The sequence below is a fragment of the Ochotona princeps genome, chromosome 9 (assembly GCF_030435755.1).
Source record: "Ochotona princeps isolate mOchPri1 chromosome 9, mOchPri1.hap1, whole genome shotgun sequence".
Lineage (NCBI taxonomy): Eukaryota > Metazoa > Chordata > Mammalia > Lagomorpha > Ochotonidae > Ochotona > Ochotona princeps.
This window is the reverse complement of record NC_080840.1, coordinates 75,073,881-75,092,692: the sequence shown is the minus strand read 5'-3', so window position 1 is coordinate 75,092,692 and position 18,812 is coordinate 75,073,881. Positions and strand designations below refer to the sequence as shown.

Below are 18,812 nucleotides of genomic sequence, written 5' to 3'. Positions count from 1 at the left end.
CATTCGCCCTTAGAATTCCCAGGATTGGTTTCTTTTTCTTACCTTAGTTTTTAGAATGGCATAAGTTTATTCTATGAAATACTGGGACTTAAACTACATTTGTAAAGTACAATACTAGATTAGTTGTAAATCGCATGTCATTTTAGTCTTCTGATTGATAATTGGTTTCTCTAGTACTTTAGAACCAAGCAAATAAAAATCATTTGGATTACTTAAATTGAGAATAAAATTTTATCTCGCTTCTTCATCAACTTTGTTTTTATTTGTAGTGTGTTCTTGCAAGTATTATTGTTGTGGGACTGAAAGGAATGCTAATACAGTTTCGAGATTTAAAGAAGTATTGGAATGTGGATAAAATTGACTGGGTAAGTAAAAATTTGACCTTAACGTTTCTTCTTTGGCTTAAGTCCAAATGTAATATAGAAAGTAGATTTAGCTATTTGAGGTCTTTAAGCTTTTTCAATTACTTCTTCAAAATCTAAATAAAAACATTAAAACATAAATTGTCTTTATAAGCAATAAAAATGAAATTTTGCCAAATTTGATGATCATGTAGTTTGAACTCTTTTGATGAAATGCTAGCTAACTTGGGTGTTTTGGGGAAGCCCAATTTATCTGATGATTTTTTTCTGGAAGCATAATCAGGAAGTACCCTGACATACAATTATTGGTAACAGTTTCCTATGTGAAAACACTCTAAGGTAATGAGGACATAGGGCTCTAAATGCAGTTCTGACAGCGTTAAGTTCGAGTAATTGAGCAGTGAGAAGAGCATTCAATACACAAAAATCTAATTATATGACTTTGTTTTAAAAATGTAGTCAGGGAGTGGTGATTCTGTGGCTACTAAACTGTGCTTGACACTGATACATTTTCCACAAGAAGCAAGCATTTATATGTTTAGCATCAGCTTTGGGGTTATTTTGTGATTGCAGGCTGTAAGTGCAAAATTAGAAAAAAGCGCGAGAAAACACATGCTAAAAAAATGGCTAACCAATTCTTGATAACTATGATACCAGCATTTGGGTTTTTAATAGGAATTTTTGAAGAATGCCATTGGAACATACTCTAACCAAGGGAACTATTTACTGGTCTATGTTATTAATTTCCATTTGATATTTTTTCAAAGCTGTAAGAGTAGCCCCAAGGCCTTACTAAACATTCAGAGCACAGCTCATAATTGATGATGTTGTGGGAGAGTAAATATGCTTTAAAAATAGAACCAGATGGTCCCAAAATGTTGGGTTGCTCTGATGAATCCTGGCCTGCGGGCTCTGTGGTTATAAGTGGCAGGGAGCAGGATCTTTAGTTTGCTATGCCATTTTGAATGATGAAAGTTGATCATAAGGAACTAGACCTAAAAGGTTTCTGGTGGGGGTGTTGTTCTGTCTCACTCAAATTCAGTTAGAATTATGGGTTAAGTAAAATTCATGGTGATCATGAAAAGGTGGATTAACAATCAAAAACATCAAACCTTATTTTGTACATGATTGAATACCATGTAATACATTAGGAAGAAAACTTGTGCCAACTACAAAAAGACTGGATTATCCAAATAATGGAACATCTCTGTCTTATCCTATGACATGATAGAGTGGACATAATGTCATAATAAACAACTTAGCATGACATTTTCAGGTGCATCTTAACGTGAGAATCATTTTAAGTGTATTTTCTGCTTCATTGCAGACTTGCTTGTTTTTCCTACATTTAAGTAGTTTTACAGAAACAAACCCTTTGATTTGCTTCAAAGGTCTCAGATTTTCAAAAAAGTCTGTTAAGAATCTCTCTTGTGCTGTAGATAGATAATACAAACACAATAAAAGGATTTCAAGTAAAAAAAATTTACAAATAGTTTTCTAATTCATCCCAGTTCCCTCACCTCCAAAGATTCTATGCTATTTTTCTATTGTAGAGCAGTTTCAGTTTTCTTCCATTTGTGTGTGGAATTGAATTGTGGTGGGTATTTTTGTATTTATTTTTTAGTTCAAATCCAGAGTACAGAGGAAGACAGAGAGACGGAAACAGAGATCTTCCATCTACTGGTTCACTCCCCAGATGGCTGCTAGGGTCAGCACTAGGCCAGGCCACAGCCAGAAACCAGGAGCTTCATCCGAATGTTCCATGTGGGTGTGTTGGCCCCATATGAGCCATCTTTGGCTACTTTTCTTAGGCCATTATCCAGGAGCTGCATTAGAAGTGGAGCAAGTAGGACTCAAGCCAGCACCCATGTGGGATGCCAACATTTCAAGCGATAGTTTTGCATGCTATGCTACAGCACTAGTCCCTTGAATTATTCTTTAAAGTAATAACACAGTTGTTGAGTCAGAAGGAAATCAACTTAGGATTGTAAGCATAGAAAAAATGATGTAGGCTATTTTGGGGAAAGAGTGACTGAAAATTTTGTGTCTACTATTTGACAAGTGCTGGATTTTGTGTTTAGAAAGCATAACTTTCCGGATTTCACAAATTATCTGGCTTTTAAGGTTATTCTTTTTTTCAGTCCTAACTCTAGAAATGCCAATTCTAATATATTGTTATGTTGCAAATTATAAATTGCAGTGGGTGAGCAAACTACATTAACCTTAGAATTCCAAATAAAAGAAACGGTTTCTTGAAAATTTTTTATGATATCAAGGATTCTATAGGCTTTGATTTTGTAGCTTTCACAAGAAATAACCCCTTGTAAAAAATGATCTTTATAGTAACTGAGGTTGTTGTAATATTGTAATGATAATAACTCATGTTATCTGATTCAGTCATATGGACTATGTTAGTTATTTTGACAGTAATCTTAGAAATCCAAATATGGTCAGAGATAAAAAAGCAAGTAATTATATTATATTCAATAAGATAGCAATGGGAAATTATGGCATTCTTTTGGAAACAAAACAGATTCATTGTATTGATTTGAAAAGTAGAGCGAGAGCGAGAGAGAGAAAGATAGAATGAGGAGAGAGAGAGAAAAAAAATCTCCTATCAGCTAAATAACTCCCCATAAGGGCAAAATATCCCTAGTGGGGTCAGTTCGAAATGAGAGTCAGAGGCTTGTTCCAGGTATCCTAAGTAGGTATAAAGGCCTAAGGACTTGGGCTGGCTTCTGCCGCTGTTCCAACCATGTAGTAGGGAGCTCGATCTAAAGTGGAGCAGCCAGGATTTGAACTGGAGTCCACATGGATGCTGCTGTTGCAGGAGGCTATGCCACAATGTCTGTCCTTATGGCATACTTTAGTCTCAAACACAACATCTGTTAACTCCTTACAGATTTAAATATCTTGTTTACTGGGGACTAAAGATTACAGCAATTAGAAATAAAAATATGAGCATTTTCCTACCTCTGCGCTGAGATTTTGATGGAGCCAGAATTTATTTCTTAGCTCCTGTTTCTTCATCAGCTGGAAACCTGTGAAAGAACTGGAGACAATAATACTGTAGGATAATATTGTGAGGACCTTAATAATTGCAAACAAAGCGAGGCCATCATCTTCTGCTTGCTTGCTTTTTCCAGGGCATCTGGATTAGCACATACGTGTTTACAATATGCTTTGCTGCCAACGTGGGACTGCTGTTTGGTGTTATTTGTACTATAGCTATAGTGATAGGACGCTTCCCAAGGTAAGATCTGACTTTAAAAAAAAAAGATGTATTTCCTTTTACCTGAAAGGCAGAGTTATAGATACAGAGAGAAAGAGATCTTCCATCCTATGGTTCACTCCTCAAATGGCTGCAGGAGCTGGGATGATCTGGAGGCAACAGCCAGGAGTTTGTTGAGATGTGCAGAGGTTCAAGGACTTGATCCTTCTCCACTGCCTTCCCAGGCCATCAGCAGGGATCTGGTTCGAAGTAGAGCAGCCAGAACTTGACCTGAGCTCATACAGGACGCTGGTACAGCAGGAGGAGGCTTAGCCTGATGTGTCATAATGCCAGCCCAAGAGCTGATTATTTTATTTAAAGATTTTATTGACACAGATGAACAAATCTCATGTATTTAAGAAAATAATTGTACTTCCTACCCTATCTTTTCCTGCCTATGCTCCCACCATCCGTCTTTCTTTCTTATTTTTTCTTTGAATTTTTATAATAACATACTTCTGTCTGCTTTTATTTCAGGACAAAGACCATAAGTGTAAAAAATATGAAAGAAATGGAATTTAAAGTGAATACAGAAGTGGAAGAAGTAAGTTTAATTTTTCCTTTGTGAAATTGTTAATAATTTTTGTGGATGAGAAAGATTGAAGCTATTATAAGAAGCAGGCATTATGACATTTAGAAGGTGAAAATTTGATTTTTCACTCATATGACATTCCCACAGCTGTATGAGAGGACTAAATATCTGGAGATGGATGTACAAAAATTCAGTACAACACAAGAAAATCTCCTTGTAATGAGTGTTCAGATAAGACCATATCATGGTTGCTGGAAACTTTTCATTGTAGAATCATGGCCCAGGCTAGCTCCGGCCTTTGGATAGCCCTTTTCATGAATGCATTGCAATCAAGCCAAGCTGGTTGACTCTTGTGGCTTACAGACTGGAGGAAAACAGAAGATTAGGCAAAGTTGATTCACTCTACTGTTGTTATTGCGGATGCATTTCTCTTTAAAACTCAATGTGACTGTTTTTAGTAGGGGATAATTTTGTCTGGATTCTTTTACAATGGACACCTTACTTTATATATAATTAACATTTTTAGTTGAAAGAGATAAAGAGAAAGAGAATGAAAAAGAAAGAGAAAGTAGAGACAGAGCAAGCTCTATCTTTGGTTGGTTCATCCTCCAACCACGTTCAACAGGCAGTGCCTGGGGGCTGGAACTCAGGCTGGACCTCCCCTGTGGATTGCAAGGATCCAGGTTCCTGAGCACTGACCTGCTTGCTGCCATGGTTCCGTGAGCACTGAAGCTGCAATAGGAAGCAGTGAGGACTGGAACACACGTTCTACAACAAGGGATGCCAGCACCTCGAGGCTGGTTTTAATCACTTTGCCAAATGTCCATCCTAGGGCGTCTTTCTATGAAAATCGCTTCCATAAATTGTTTTTGCTCCGTCCATGCTTAGAAAGCATAATTTATAGTCTCTGAATACTAGACTCTTGCTTGAAGGAATAGCCAAAATGATTTTTCGAAAAGGGAAGGAAATATTGGTTTTAATAATTTTTTTCTGATTAAAACAATTGCTATTTTTTTAAACTCAGAGTTACTTCATGGGCTCCTAAAGTCCTCTGCATATTTATACTACATGTACACTTGCTATAACCTTGACTATTTTTAACTAACAAATCACAAGTTAAATTTTGCATAAGCCTTAATCTCGTGTGTTTAACATGTGGGGATGTGAATTAGGTAGTTTGTAAGAATGTGAAAGTGCTAGAGTTTTCTGTGTGTAAATCTTGATTTTACTTTCAGTCTAGTTACCCACCTGAATAATAGCTGTTACACGGAAATCTCAATGTTAGCATATTCTACACTTCACTAGTTATTTAATATTTTCTGTCAAAAAGAAAAGGACAAAAAGCTAAGGGCAAAATTTGAATATGGACTGTTACATGAAATCTTTACCTAACTTAAAATGAAAACATCATTATTTTATGTGTCTACTGAATGTACTCTCGAATTTTTCTTCTGATAGAATACCTGTCTCCCATTCAGGAGATCTTTTCTTCCTCAGTGAATTCAACTTTATTACAGATTTCTCCTCATGAACACTTCGAACCTCTCTCTACATATCTGTATCTATCTACATTAGATGTATCTATATCTGTTTTTCAAATGATTTTAAATGAACATATTAACACCATCCTGTGATGTGATTAGTCAGCAATTTTAAGATTTTATGATTTTGGTATATAAATATGAGTGGACCAAGGATTAGTGGCGTATTAAGGCTCCTTAGGAGTTTTTCTCTTCATTAAACATTAGTTTGCAACTTAGTCTGTGTTTGCTTAATTGTTGCAAATATCTTCACTTTCTAGTGCTTCATTTTCCAATTATAGAAACATGTATATGGACAAATTTAAATATAAAGCTTATAAATCTTTAACTTGAAAAAAAAATGAAATAAAAAAAAATCCTGATTTGAACAAATGAAGAACCTGAGAGGGTTAAATGAATTGTCCACATCACTTATCTAATACTTTCTTTCACCTTTATTTTCTCTCCCGTATGTGTCCCTCTTCTCCACATCTCCTTCTCTATGTGAGTGCTAAAGTCTGAAGGAACCTTATTGCTTAGCTGGTAAGCAGTTGTCATGTCATATAACTTACCACCTGTCAATTTCAAGATCAACCGCTTGTTCCAAAGGTCATAGAGAAGATGGTTTAGTTGCTCAGCAGCAAGTGAGGCTGGCAATAACTGACCAAGTGGCCAAAGTAGGCACTTTTCTGTGCAGACTTTTCCTACTCACTTTCTGCATCCCTCATCTGTCAGTTCAGCATAACCTGGAACTGCACACAAGGAAATTTAAGTTCCTGATGCTACTGCTTGTCTTTCTTCTGGTTAGGTCCATCTCTCACTTCTAAAGTCACATTTCAGCTGAAGAAATGCTGTTATATCATGAGCTAAATGGCAGATAACTGACACTTCATGATATTTTCTTGTTTCAAAAATGCTGATGGCCAAGTCAATCTTTTTAAACTAGAAGGTTCAATGGAAGAGGTGTTTAGGGAAGACAGATCTCTCTGCAATCTGAATATTCCAGTCTGTGGAGTCACCAAAACCCAGCTAGCAGAGATGAGAGCCATGCTCAAAAAAGGTGTGGCTCCTGGATAACCAGTGCTTCTTGGTAAAGAGGAAATCCATCTTTTTCCTGAGAAGTATGCTAGTACATGAAGCTCTATAAATAAATGATGATTATGAATATGGTAGTCAAGATCATTTCCATGACCAACTGACAATTGAATTTGTAGAACCTTAGCCCCACTGAATGAAGTTGTTACATATTCTATTGAACTCAGAGTTCTGAATCTGTTCCTTTTGCTCCTATGAAAGGAAATGCCGCCACGGTTGAAAATTATCTCAATAAACAACCCACTTGTGTTCCTGAATTCTAAGAAATTTCGCACTGATGTCATGAACATCATCCAAAAGCAATATGCCAACAACCTGGCAGTGGATGATACCAGCAAGGTAAGATTGGTGGTTTCAAGATCAGGGTGTCTTACTACAGGTCATTAGAAAAGAAACTATGTAGAACTAGCAATTCATTCTACAATTATTTGGTGATTACCCCTCCCTGCAATACCCGGTATTTTATCATTTGTTTGATTTCATTCCCATCTTTTACATACTAGTTTTTCTTCTTTATTCACTGATACATTTGATACATATCTAATGGGAATATATGCTAGGCACCATAGCCTTGAGAAGAAAAAGTAATGAAATTTAAATGACTTAAAGGACCCAAAACTGTGTTAAATAAAGCCCAGGAGATACATAATGATTTAATAAGATATTTTCATCGTTATCGTAATATGAGTATAAATTTCGCATTTGTTATTTTCTTAAATCATGGTGGTTAGTAGATTTTCAATCAAAATGCATTTGTATGATTTAGTACAAGTGGCCCATCAGTCACCATTTGAATTATTAAGCCCACCGCAATATTAAGATCACAAAGTCAGTAGTTAATCTGCTTGAGTTTGTTGCTTATCAACTCTGGAATCTTACCTGTGTTACTGAAGTTTTGTTCTTCAGTTTCCTCATCTGTAACTCAGGGTTACAGATAAATAGGCAGGATGTAAATTTAAAATGTTGGGTCACTGTTTGAGAGTTATTAGTTGTTTCAAGATGATGATGGCATAGTGGTAAGCCAAATGGGAGACCCCTCTAAGAATGAGGCCATGAATGAGCGCACAGCTTGCAAGCTTAATAATGTCCCCGATTATATCTGTCATTGGACCTCAATCATTGCTGTTCATACCTTTTTTAAAAGATTTATTTGAAAGACTGAGTTATTGAAAGGAAAAACAGAAAGGGAAAGAGAGGGAGAGAGAGAGGGAGAAGCAGGAAGAAAGAGACAGACAGAGAATATCTTCCATTTGTTGGTTCATTTGAAGCCAGCAGCCAAGAATTTCTTCTGGGTCTTTCACGTGGGTGGCAGGGGCCAAAACACTTGGGTCATCTTCTACTGCTTTCTCAAGTCATTTGCAGGGAGCTGGATCAGAAGTGGAATATCTAGATCTTGAACCAGTACTTATATTGTAGCTGATTAAGGTTTTAATTTGAACACATGTTGAGAATCACTACCAGTAGTTACGGGTTGAGAAGAATTTCCTCTGTTGCCAAACTGGGAAGCATAGTCTTAATTGCTCAGTTTGGATACTATGCATGTTTTTTCTTTTTTTTTTTAATTAATTGCATTTCATTTTATGACACAGTTTCATAGGCTTTGAGGTTCCCCCAACCCCTCCCCGTACCCTCCCCCCATGGTGGATTCCCCCACCTTATTGCAGAATTACAGTTCAAATTCAGTCAAGATTCTTTTATTGCAAGCATGTACCAAGCATAGAGTCCCAGCATCTTATTGTCCAGATCAATTCTACGGTTTCTTGGGGAGACCATCTCTGGTCTGAAGGCAGAGCTGGCAGAATATCACCCCATCCAATGAAAAACCACAAGATAACATCAACAACAATTTACAACATTATGGAGTTAATTGACATGGTATTGAGTAACCAATATGTTAGAAAATGCAAGTTCTTAACCATATCCTGTGACTACTTCATTGATATTTCAATTTTAATTTATGTACAACCAGCTTCTATCCACCTTAAAATGGCTATAGGGTACTATTCATCTGTCTCATATCTATTTTCATTTTAGTATTTAGCAGTTTATAGTGTTGAAGCATAATTTTTACTGAACACTCTGATTTTAGGATAGTCTAAACTGGTTTATAACTCTAACAAGGCATTTGTCTACAGTTGAGGTACAGAACAGTTTTAGGAGGGGTGTGCAGAGAAATCTTCAGTGCCTTAGTGAGGAGTATCTAATCTTTGTGTCCTACCTAGTAAGGTATATGTGAGTCTCCGCTGACCATTTCCTGTCTGGTTCTAAGCTTTCCTTGTTCTCTATCTATTCTAATTTTTTTTTTGTTATTTTGGGGTGGGGGGCCCTCCGGAGCAACCCTGATGGTCATTACAAGAGAGGGTGGGGATCCAAAGTTGGAACTAAGTAAGGACCAGAGAAAGCTCCCGAGTCCTGAAGGAAGTTTACTATTCTTCTGTTTCTGAGGTCTGCTCAGGGCTCCCGGCTATTGTTCTGATGATATTAGATCTTGTGAGGAAAGATCTGGCCATCTTCCATCCCATGTTGGAGATCTGAGAGGTAGTAGATGACCTCAGAGTTCTTGGCCTCCGAAGGCACTCCAATTCCCTGTGGTCTCCTTGGCAGTTGGGATGTAGTCCTTGGCGTCCATACTGATAGTCCTTGGTGAGGATCCGGGAGTCTCCAGGGTTGGGATACAAACCTCCTCCTGTCTGCCTGTTCCACTCTGGGGTCGTGCATTTGACTTCCTGTTAAAAGGTTGTCAGGATCACTCTTGATTCCCCCTGTATGTCTTTATGGTTTGCTAATGTCTAGTGCTGATTCGAGTCCGTTATCTATAAATTACCTATTATATGCTTGATAGGTTATAATTAATGTGTGTGTTTCTTTCACAAATGCAGTTTGGATGTTACAGCAATTATCCAAGTTCTTGTGGACTGAAGTAAAACCATAGCTACAAATACAAGTTTCTGGTTTAAGTTCCAAATAGTCTAACTGAACCACAATGTATGTGGTTTTGAAGCTGCAAATTTATTTCTTGAAATTATGTACTACTCTGGGCTTTTTTAGATGTAGCACAAAGATGCTTTCAACTAATCATTAACTGAACATTAATAGTTTCTATTTAGGATGTTGTCCTGCAAGGTCAGGTTTACCCCAAATTATTTTAGGAAGTTGAAAATTAAAATTAAGATGTGTTAATTTTGGGCCTGGCACAGTAGTGTAGCAGCTAAAGTCCTCACCTTGCACGTGTCAGCATCCCTTATGGATGCTGGTTTGTGTCCCAGCAGCTGTGCTTCCCATCCAGCTCCCTGCCTGTGGCCTGGGAAAACAGAAGAGGATGACCCAAAGCCTTGGAACCCTGCACCCATATGGGAGACCCGGAAGAAACTCCTGGCTCCTGGCTTCAGATCAGTGCAGCTCTGGCCACTGAGTCCACTTGGGGAGTGAATCAGTGGATGAAAGATCCTCCTCTCTGTCTCTCTTCTGCTCTGTATATCTGACTTTCCAATAAAAATAAATAAATCGTTTTTAAAAAAATGTTATTATTTTGTAGCAAGTCAAATCAGAAACAAATCTCATCAATAACATTTTCAGCCAAGAAATATCACATTTATGATTGTACCTTCATGAGAGTTCTGAAATATGATCTCATACTGAAATGGAATTTTTTGAATTTACATGATAGGTAGATAATGAAAGCAAAGGGGATTATTTAACTCAGAGCTTCTCAATGCTGTAATATCTGTTAACACACTTCTAGATGAGAATAATGCAAATATTATGGACATATAATAACTTTTAAGGGATACATAAAACTTCAGAAGGCCATCTGGAAGGCTGCTGCCTGAAAAATGGGATAAATCTTCATGCACCATGGTTACACGGGTTGGCTGGAATTACATCCCCTGTTATTCTCATCATGTGCTCTCTGTCAGGAATATATGTGGTTTGGGTTCCAGGCCTCTGCATTTATTTCAGAATCAGTTTCAGATCTCAGTGGCATCCTTCCCCGATGTTGTCAAGCTGAGCACAAGGCTATGCAGATCTGTCTTGAACCTCTGTGCTTCTCTGATACCTGTGTCCTCTCTGCTGTCATGGTGGTATTTTCCACAGATACTGGTAACAGAAGGACCGTTTGAAATACCCCAGAGTAGGAAAACCAGAGACAATTCAAAATATAAACGGAGAGGACGATCCACTGTTTTGTTATGCTCTGGCGATATGTCCCAAATACAAAAGCTTAGGAGTTCTCAGAATGATAATATTTGATGGATTCTTACGTATTACTGTAAAGGCTATAGATACTCACAAAATAATATTAATCATCATTATGTGGCTCTACAAGAAAAGATTTAATGTGCTATTTACTTTTTCAGATCTTTTTCTTGCTCAGATATACTTTTATAAGTATATTTTAGTTTTTGAAAGTTTTATTTGATGAAAAATTGAGAACTTGAGATATAGACTATATGCACCCTCTACATCATACCAAGTTTTAATTATTATCATAATGTGTTACTGTGACCTATTTATTACAATTTATAAGTTGGTTATCATGAGTGAAAAGACCATGTTTCATTCCTGTTTTCTTATTTTTATCTCATGTCCTTTCAGAAAAAAAGATTTATTTATTTCATTGGAAATGTAGATTTCAAAGAGAAGGAGAGACAGACAGAAAGATCTTCCATCCACTGATTCATTCCCCAAGTGGACAATAGTCAGAGCCGAGCTGATGCAAAGCCAGGAGCCAGGAGCTTCTTTTGGGTCTCCCACATGGGTGCATGTTTCCAAGGCTTTGGATCACCCTCGACTGCTTTCCACAAGCAGGAAGCTGGTTGGGAAGTGGAGCAACTGGGATACGAACTGGCACCCATATGGGATCCCCGGGGCATGCAAGGTGAGGACTTTAGCTGCTAGACTACCACCACACTGGGCCATGGCTCATATCCTTTTGTCTGTCTGTCTTTCTGTCTTTCTTTCTTTCTTTCTTTCTTTCTTTCTTTCTTTCTTTCTTTCTTTCTTTCTTTCTTTCTTTCTTTCCTTCTTTCCTTCTTTCCTTCTTTCTTTCTTTCCTTCTTTCTTTCTTTATGTTCTAGAACATTATGTTTCTTTTACTTGTATAGCTCTTCATGCTTCTCATGACTGTCACAGTTTCCCAAATTTCTTTTTCGTTTCTTTTATTTTTTTTGGTAACTTCAGTACATAGCATTTATATATTGATGGAGCACCATGTGATGTTTCAACCTATGTAAAAATTGTGCAGTGTCTATATTTAATGTTTCTGCATGGTGAAAGCACATTCGCCTTTTGGTGTTACTGTGCAATAGAACGCCAGAACTTCCAGCTAACTATACTCAGGACTCATTAATCTGCATTCTCTATCCTTGCTTTTTACTTTCTTTTAATTCTTAAACTTTTAGCTTCATGAAATCAATTTTTTTGGATTCCAAATAAGAGGAGCATGTGATACTTTCGGTTTTCTGTGCTTGGTTTGTTTCACTTAATAAAATGGCTTCTAGTTCTATCCATGTTTATTTCATTGCATATATGCACAACTTTTTCTTTTTCTCTTTTTTTAAATCTATTTTATTGTATTGTTGTTGACAATCTTTACATAGTTAATTACAGTTAAAGAAAAAAAAAGGTTCAAGGGGATAGGGAAGTGGGTAATACTATTATGTCCATATTGTTTCCATCATGTATCTGAGGTAAAGGGGGATATTGAGGGAGAAGCCCTACCCGGTTTCCCGCCCACCCGAGTCCCGGATGTGGGGCATGCTCTGAGATATGTGCTCGAGTGGTGTTAATAGTTCTCCAGTTATGAATCGCTGCCAGTTTCGCTCGATGAGGTCATCCACTGATTGATATGGTCCATCATGAAGTCTCCGTTTGCCCCATATTTCGCTGCCAACATATAGCTGAGATGAATGATTGATCTGCTCTGTCTTCTGTCTTTTCTTGATTAGAGTTCTGAGTCCAGCAGTTCGCTTGGGGAGATCTCCAAAGAAATTTTGTGGTATTCCCAGACTAGTTTCTTGTATGTTCCAGCAAGCACAGGGCCCGGCACAGTCCATCACCCCGATCAGCTGGTGGTTTCAATTGCGGGGTTGGTTCTGTTTTCGGTCCCGAGTTGCACTGGAACCAATGGGTGTTGCAGTCCAGTCTGGTTCGGCCCTTACATTAACCAGTGGGAGCTGCAGCCTAGTTGGGGCGACCCACAATAACCCCCACCAGGCCCGCCCCCTGCCCTGGTTTGCCAGTATGTGTAGCAGAAGACCAGTCTGTCCCCCATCCCATTTGGCTCTTGTACTTGTCAATGGGTATTAAAGCTTAGTTCTATCTAACCAACTCAACCATCCAGCCCTCACAGATGTTGTTGAGTGCCTCTCTATCTAGCCATTCCAGCCCCCGTCCTAGTTTTCATGCCCTCCCACGGGAATAGTGACCCAAGAAGGGGGAACCCACTTTTTCCCTCCCAGGTCTCTCTGTCCCCATTTATGCACTCTTTATGTGGTTCTGTGATTTGACTTGACAGAATTAGTCCCCAGTGCCAGCTTTTGCGGCTATGCCCATACATCCCTCACCCACTCTAGTTTATGCTTGCACCAGCAGGAACAATCAGCCCAGTCTGGCTTTTCCCTGGTCTAATCCACATGCAGGGCACAGGTGATGTAGCCTTGCTTAGTCTGGTCTGTCTCTATCCCAGCCCATGCTCTCCAGTGGGAGTAGCTGTCCAGCGAGGGGACCAGCCCCTTAATCCCCCTGCCGGTTCTACCCCTCCCTTCCTGGATCTCACGTGTGCTGGTTGGGTGCTGCATTCATATCCAGTACAGGCAACCACGCCCTGGCATTCCATAATGTGTACTGGTTTTGTCGCGACCAAACCCGGCTCATCCCACACTCTGTTCTGGTGTTCGGATTTGCCAGTGGATGATCTGAACTGATTCAGCCTGGTCTGCTCCCGACCCATACCAAATGTGTGCCAGTGGGAAACTTTCCATGGCCTATTCTGGGCTGTTTCCTATCATGCTTCTTGCGCTAACCTGCAGGGACTGTGTCCTGCCAGAGGAGTTGCCCAGGCTCCTCCATCAGAACCCCTCCCAGTGCCAGATTTTGCGCATGCCAGGGGGTCCATGAGCCAACCCTACCTAGTTCACCTCCTGTCCTAGCAGGAACAGTGGCTTTTCCTGGCTGGCTTTCACCCCATTCTGGTTCTTGTTGTTGGATGTTTCAGCCCGGCTATGGTTCGTCCATACCCACGTACAGCTCACGCATGGCTCAAGAGGGGATTGGGACCCAGCCTAATCAGTCCCACATCTACCCTCTGGTTCGTCATGACACCAGATGGTGTAGGGATCTGAACTGGCCTGGTGCATCCAATCCCAGCCCACACTAGTGCCTCGGGTGACTACAACTGTTTCCTAGATAGAATGAAGCCCCCATTCCAGCACATGCACCCCTTGGTGGGAACCTCAACCCACTTAAGGTGTCCCCATGCCTCCCCAACTGAGCCTGTTCCTAGCCGTAGATCATGCGCCTGCCAGTGGTTGCTCTGACTCAGCTTATCTGAGTCCCTCACTTTTCCTGGCCTCTGCTTTTGTCAGTGTGACTTAGCGTCCTTGACTCAACTAGCTACCTAAGCAGCGATTCAGACAGTCAATACCCCAGAGCTCCCTGGCCGGGCGGCCAGCAGGCGAAGCCTGGCACCACATGGTACACTGGCCGCCCTGGGGGAGGCCGAGGACTCGTTCACTGCCTTGCAGCAGTGTCTTTGGCTTGAGCCCCCAGCATTGGGTCCGACCCAGCAGGGGCACCCCCCACAGCTGCCACACTGTGAGGAGCGGCACTTGCCCCCGAATCCCAAGGCCCGAACCTCCACAACTTTTTCTTAACATATTTATCAGTGAATGGGTATTTGGGCTATTTCCTTTTCTTGGCTGCTGTGAATAATGCTACAGTAAATGTGGGGGTGCAGGAGGTTCTTTGACACACTGATTGTATTTTCTCATGACCCTGACAGTTTAGACTTGTACTCTCTGGTTCTTCTCTTCTGGAATCAAGAGTTTTTCTAACAGTAACAATGGGATTCTGATTTTGGGGAGGGAGATTGTACAGTTATAGTACCCTTGCTATGATGGTAAGAGTATCAGATCCAAAAGAACAAATAGTACATATTTTCTTTGATTTTTGGTGGCTAATATGTAGAATACAAAAAAAATCCACTGCATATTATTGGAATTAACATCTCAATATTTGGTTACTGCTTTTAGCCCTTTCTGTACTCGTGCAGAACAATGATCTTTCTATTTTCTATGTGTTTAGCTCTTTATTTAGAGGTGTCTATGGCCTGTCATTCTAAAGCACATTGAAAGTATGTTCTCACAAGACTTAGAAGGAAGTAAAAAAGAAAGAAATGCAGGCGGAGTAAGGGGAGAAGCATTGGGAGTATATATGTGCTTAAAATTCTCTGTATAAAATCTGTTCTCTTTGCATAAATGGATTTTTGAGGAGTTGATATCATCATCTTGACCTATTCTCCTTATTTGGATATCTAGCAGCTTGAGCCAGTGCTAGCAAGTTTCCCCACTGCACAATTACTCTGATCTTCGACTGTTAATGTTGTTCTTTATGGAACAGAGTCCCTGTGTGCAGCCCACACTGAAGGGATATGAAGTTATGTGGAGGATCTGTGCAAATTGTATGACATTATTCTGTCCAGAAAGTATCAGATAAAATACATTTAAGAGAAGGGAAAGCGAACCCACATTTGTTGAGTGTCTCTTGGACTGAATCACCAAGTGCTCAGTGTTACATGGAAGGAAGGATGAGACTTAGAAATGTGGAATAACCTAGTGGAAATCATAAGGCTGGCAACTGTCAAGAAGTCTTAAACTGTATGTGGTGCACCATTGTCCGCCAAGAAATTCTCTAGGGCACCTTTTGATGAAAACATAAATTCATGAGGGAGGCACTGAATGCAGTCGGTGGGAACAGAAAGGTTTGGGATCAGACAAGTGTGTGTTTGGTTCTAGCCAGGACCTTTATTAGCTTTGTAACTCTTCAAGTTTCTTAACGTTTCTAATTGTTAATTCTCTGGTGTAGACAATGTGGTTAGGACCATCACAGGACTGTTGTGAGGATTCAGTGTTAACACAAAGTCCATGAAGGACAGTGAATTCTGAAGAAACGCCCTTGTTATCATCATCATTATCCTTAGCAAAAATAATGACCCGTTACTTGGGAATTAGATAGCATAATATTACATCAGAGACGTCAGTGCTGATCACAGAAGCCTAATTGTGAGATTAAGAGCCATTTGTATTTCTAGTACAACCACAAATGGGAATCTTTCTCAGAACTTTCGCAGAGCCATAGATGAACATTTCACTTTTGTGTAGTGTAAAATACATAATCAAGGCCTCTGCCTCTAAGTATGTTGTGCTAATGAAGTAAACTTCTGATTAGAAGTGTTATGTTAAAAATACATATAAATATTTAATTTCTGATCTAAGATCAACGCAAATATAGTCTTTTTGAAAATGTATTTATTTTATTATTTTATGATACAGTTGCATATGCTCTGGGATCAGCACCGTCAAAATGTCCATATGACCCAAAGTCATATACAGATTCAATGTAATCCCAATCAAAATCCTAATAGTGTCAGAAATAGAAAAGGTGATACAAAACATCATGTGGAAATACAAGAGAACACGAATAGCCAAAACTATCCCGAAGAAGGAACAAAACGTTGGAAGAGTCACTATTGCAGACCTCAAGACATACTACAGAGCAATGATCATCGAAACAGTCAGGTACTGATACAGAAACAGAGAAGATCAATGTAACACAATATATACACCAGAAGGGAGCCCATGTATCTGCAGCCAACTAATCTTTGACAGGAGAACTGAAAATACCCCAGGGAAACATCTAGTCTCTTTAGCAAATGCTGTTGCTACATTTTTATAGCAGGCTGCAGAGGTAAGAAGTAAGAATGACACTCTTTATCCTATACAAAAAAATCTGCTTTAAATGATCAAGAACCTAAATCTGCATCCAGAAGCCATCAAACTATTAGAGGAAAACATAGGAAGTATTCCCTAAGAAATAGGAGTAGGGAAAGACAGAAAAGTCACCAAAAGCACAGGAAGTCAAAGAAAAGGGACAACATCAAACTAAGAAGCTTCTGAACAGCAAAGAAAATAGTCAACAAAGTGAAGAAACAACCAATGGAATAGGAGAAAATATTTGCACACTACACAACTGATAGGGGACTGATCAGGATTTACAAAGAGCTTCAGAAACTCAGTAACAGCAAACGGCCTTGTGAAGAAATGGGTGAAGGAAATGAAAAGTAACTTTTTGAAAGAACAAAATCAAATGGCTAATAGTCATATGAAGCATGGTTGTCAGGGAAATACTAATGAAAGCCACATTGAGGTTTCACCTAACTCCAGTGAGGTTGGACTACATTCAGAACTCTATTAATAACACCTGCTGGCGTGGATGTGGGAAGGTACCCTACTCCACTGCTGGTGGAAGTGTAAACTAGTACAACCACTATGTGAGTAAGTATGGAGAGTGCTAAGAGAAATGAAAATTGATCTGCCATGTTACCCGGCTACCCCACTTCTGGGAACATAGCGAAAGGAAATGAAATCTGCATATGAGAAGGGGATCTGTAATTCTATATTTGCAGCAGCACAATCTACAATAGTAAAGACCCGAAAACAATCCAGATGCCTGCCCCAAGAGGAGTAGATAAAGAAACTGGTACATTTATTTTGTGGAATACTACTCAACCACTAAAAGGAATGAAATTATACCATTTGCAACTAGATGGTCTCAACTAGAGCCCACTATGCTCAGTGAAACAAGTCAATCCCAAAAGCAAAAATATCATATGTTGTCTGATTCAAGGCAACCTTCATGTAAAATACAAGATCAATAGCCCTTCCGATATGCCTTTTGCTGCATCTCATGGGTTTTGATTTTTTTATTTTAATTTCTTCAAGGAAGTTTTTTTTTTTTTTTTTCATATTAACTTGCCCACTGACTCATAGGTCACATAGTAGCATCTTTTGGGTCAAGAAAGTTTTAGATTTTTATTTTCATTTCATGAGCAATACGTAGGTCGTTTAGTAGCATGTTATTCCTGTCATTGATTTTGTTTTATGACTTTTCGTTTAAGAGAATGTATAGTAACTGTGTACTAGAGAACATCACATCCAAATGTCAGGATGCAATGCAGTATGCATCTCTACTTCCAAATCAAATACAGTTTTACAGAAAATATTCTAAAGGACACAGTCTGACTTGATGACAGAATTTACTAATATACAATTATACCATGAAATAATTTCATTGTATCAAGGAATGCTGTGTGCATCACTCTGAAAACAAGGCAGTAAACAACAGTTGAGACTAAGTTTGCCTTTTTATGGAGAAAGCAAGGATTTGTACTTCAAAGCATAAATGAATTTTGATAAAATTTACTTTTCTTCACATTTGCTTTTGTTTCAGTGTGAACAAAACACATTGCTCAATTCTCTGTCTAATGGCAACTGCAATGGTAAGTTACATTTAAAGAAAAAATGAATAGTGTGCTTACTTGAATATAGAGTGGAGAATAGAATCTTCCTGTCTTGGTCCCTTCTCAGTTCTCTCTGTACTCGTCTGCGCTTTTCTCCTCCTCCTTATTTTTCTTCTCTCTTCCTCCTCTCTTCTCTGTTCTTTCCTTCCCTCCTCTCCTCTTTCTTCTCTTCCTTTCTTTTCCTTCTCTTACTCTCCTCCTTCCTTTACCTTCCCCTACATCTATGCTTTCCTTCTGTCTCCCTCCTCTGCCATTTTTATATTTAGTTAAAATAAATGTTCAAGCACAGAATGAAATTTGATATTGTATTTTAATATCAGTTGTATTTAATATTAATGTGGATCACATTTTTTTTTCCTCAAATATCATCTTTTTGACTTGCGATTTTCCCCCTCTCAAAAAAAATCAATTTAAAGCAATTACAAGTTTGGGTAATATAAACAAATGTTTTGAT

At 38.9% G+C, this 18,812-nt stretch overlaps 1 protein-coding gene across 2 annotated transcripts in view; it reads left to right on the top strand.

The window, feature by feature from the left end:
• SLC26A7 (solute carrier family 26 member 7) overlaps positions 1-18,812 on the top strand; it is a 118,416-nt gene that overhangs the window by 84,342 nt on the left and 15,262 nt on the right. For both annotated transcript variants that reach the window (XM_058668805.1, XM_004597226.2), the window contains 5 exons: positions 270-365; positions 3,509-3,615; positions 4,111-4,177; positions 6,982-7,119; positions 18,289-18,337. In XM_058668805.1, coding sequence (XP_058524788.1) covers positions 270-365; positions 3,509-3,615; positions 4,111-4,177; positions 6,982-7,119; positions 18,289-18,337 — 457 coding nt within the window. The remainder of the gene's footprint in view (positions 1-269; positions 366-3,508; positions 3,616-4,110; positions 4,178-6,981; positions 7,120-18,288; positions 18,338-18,812) is intronic.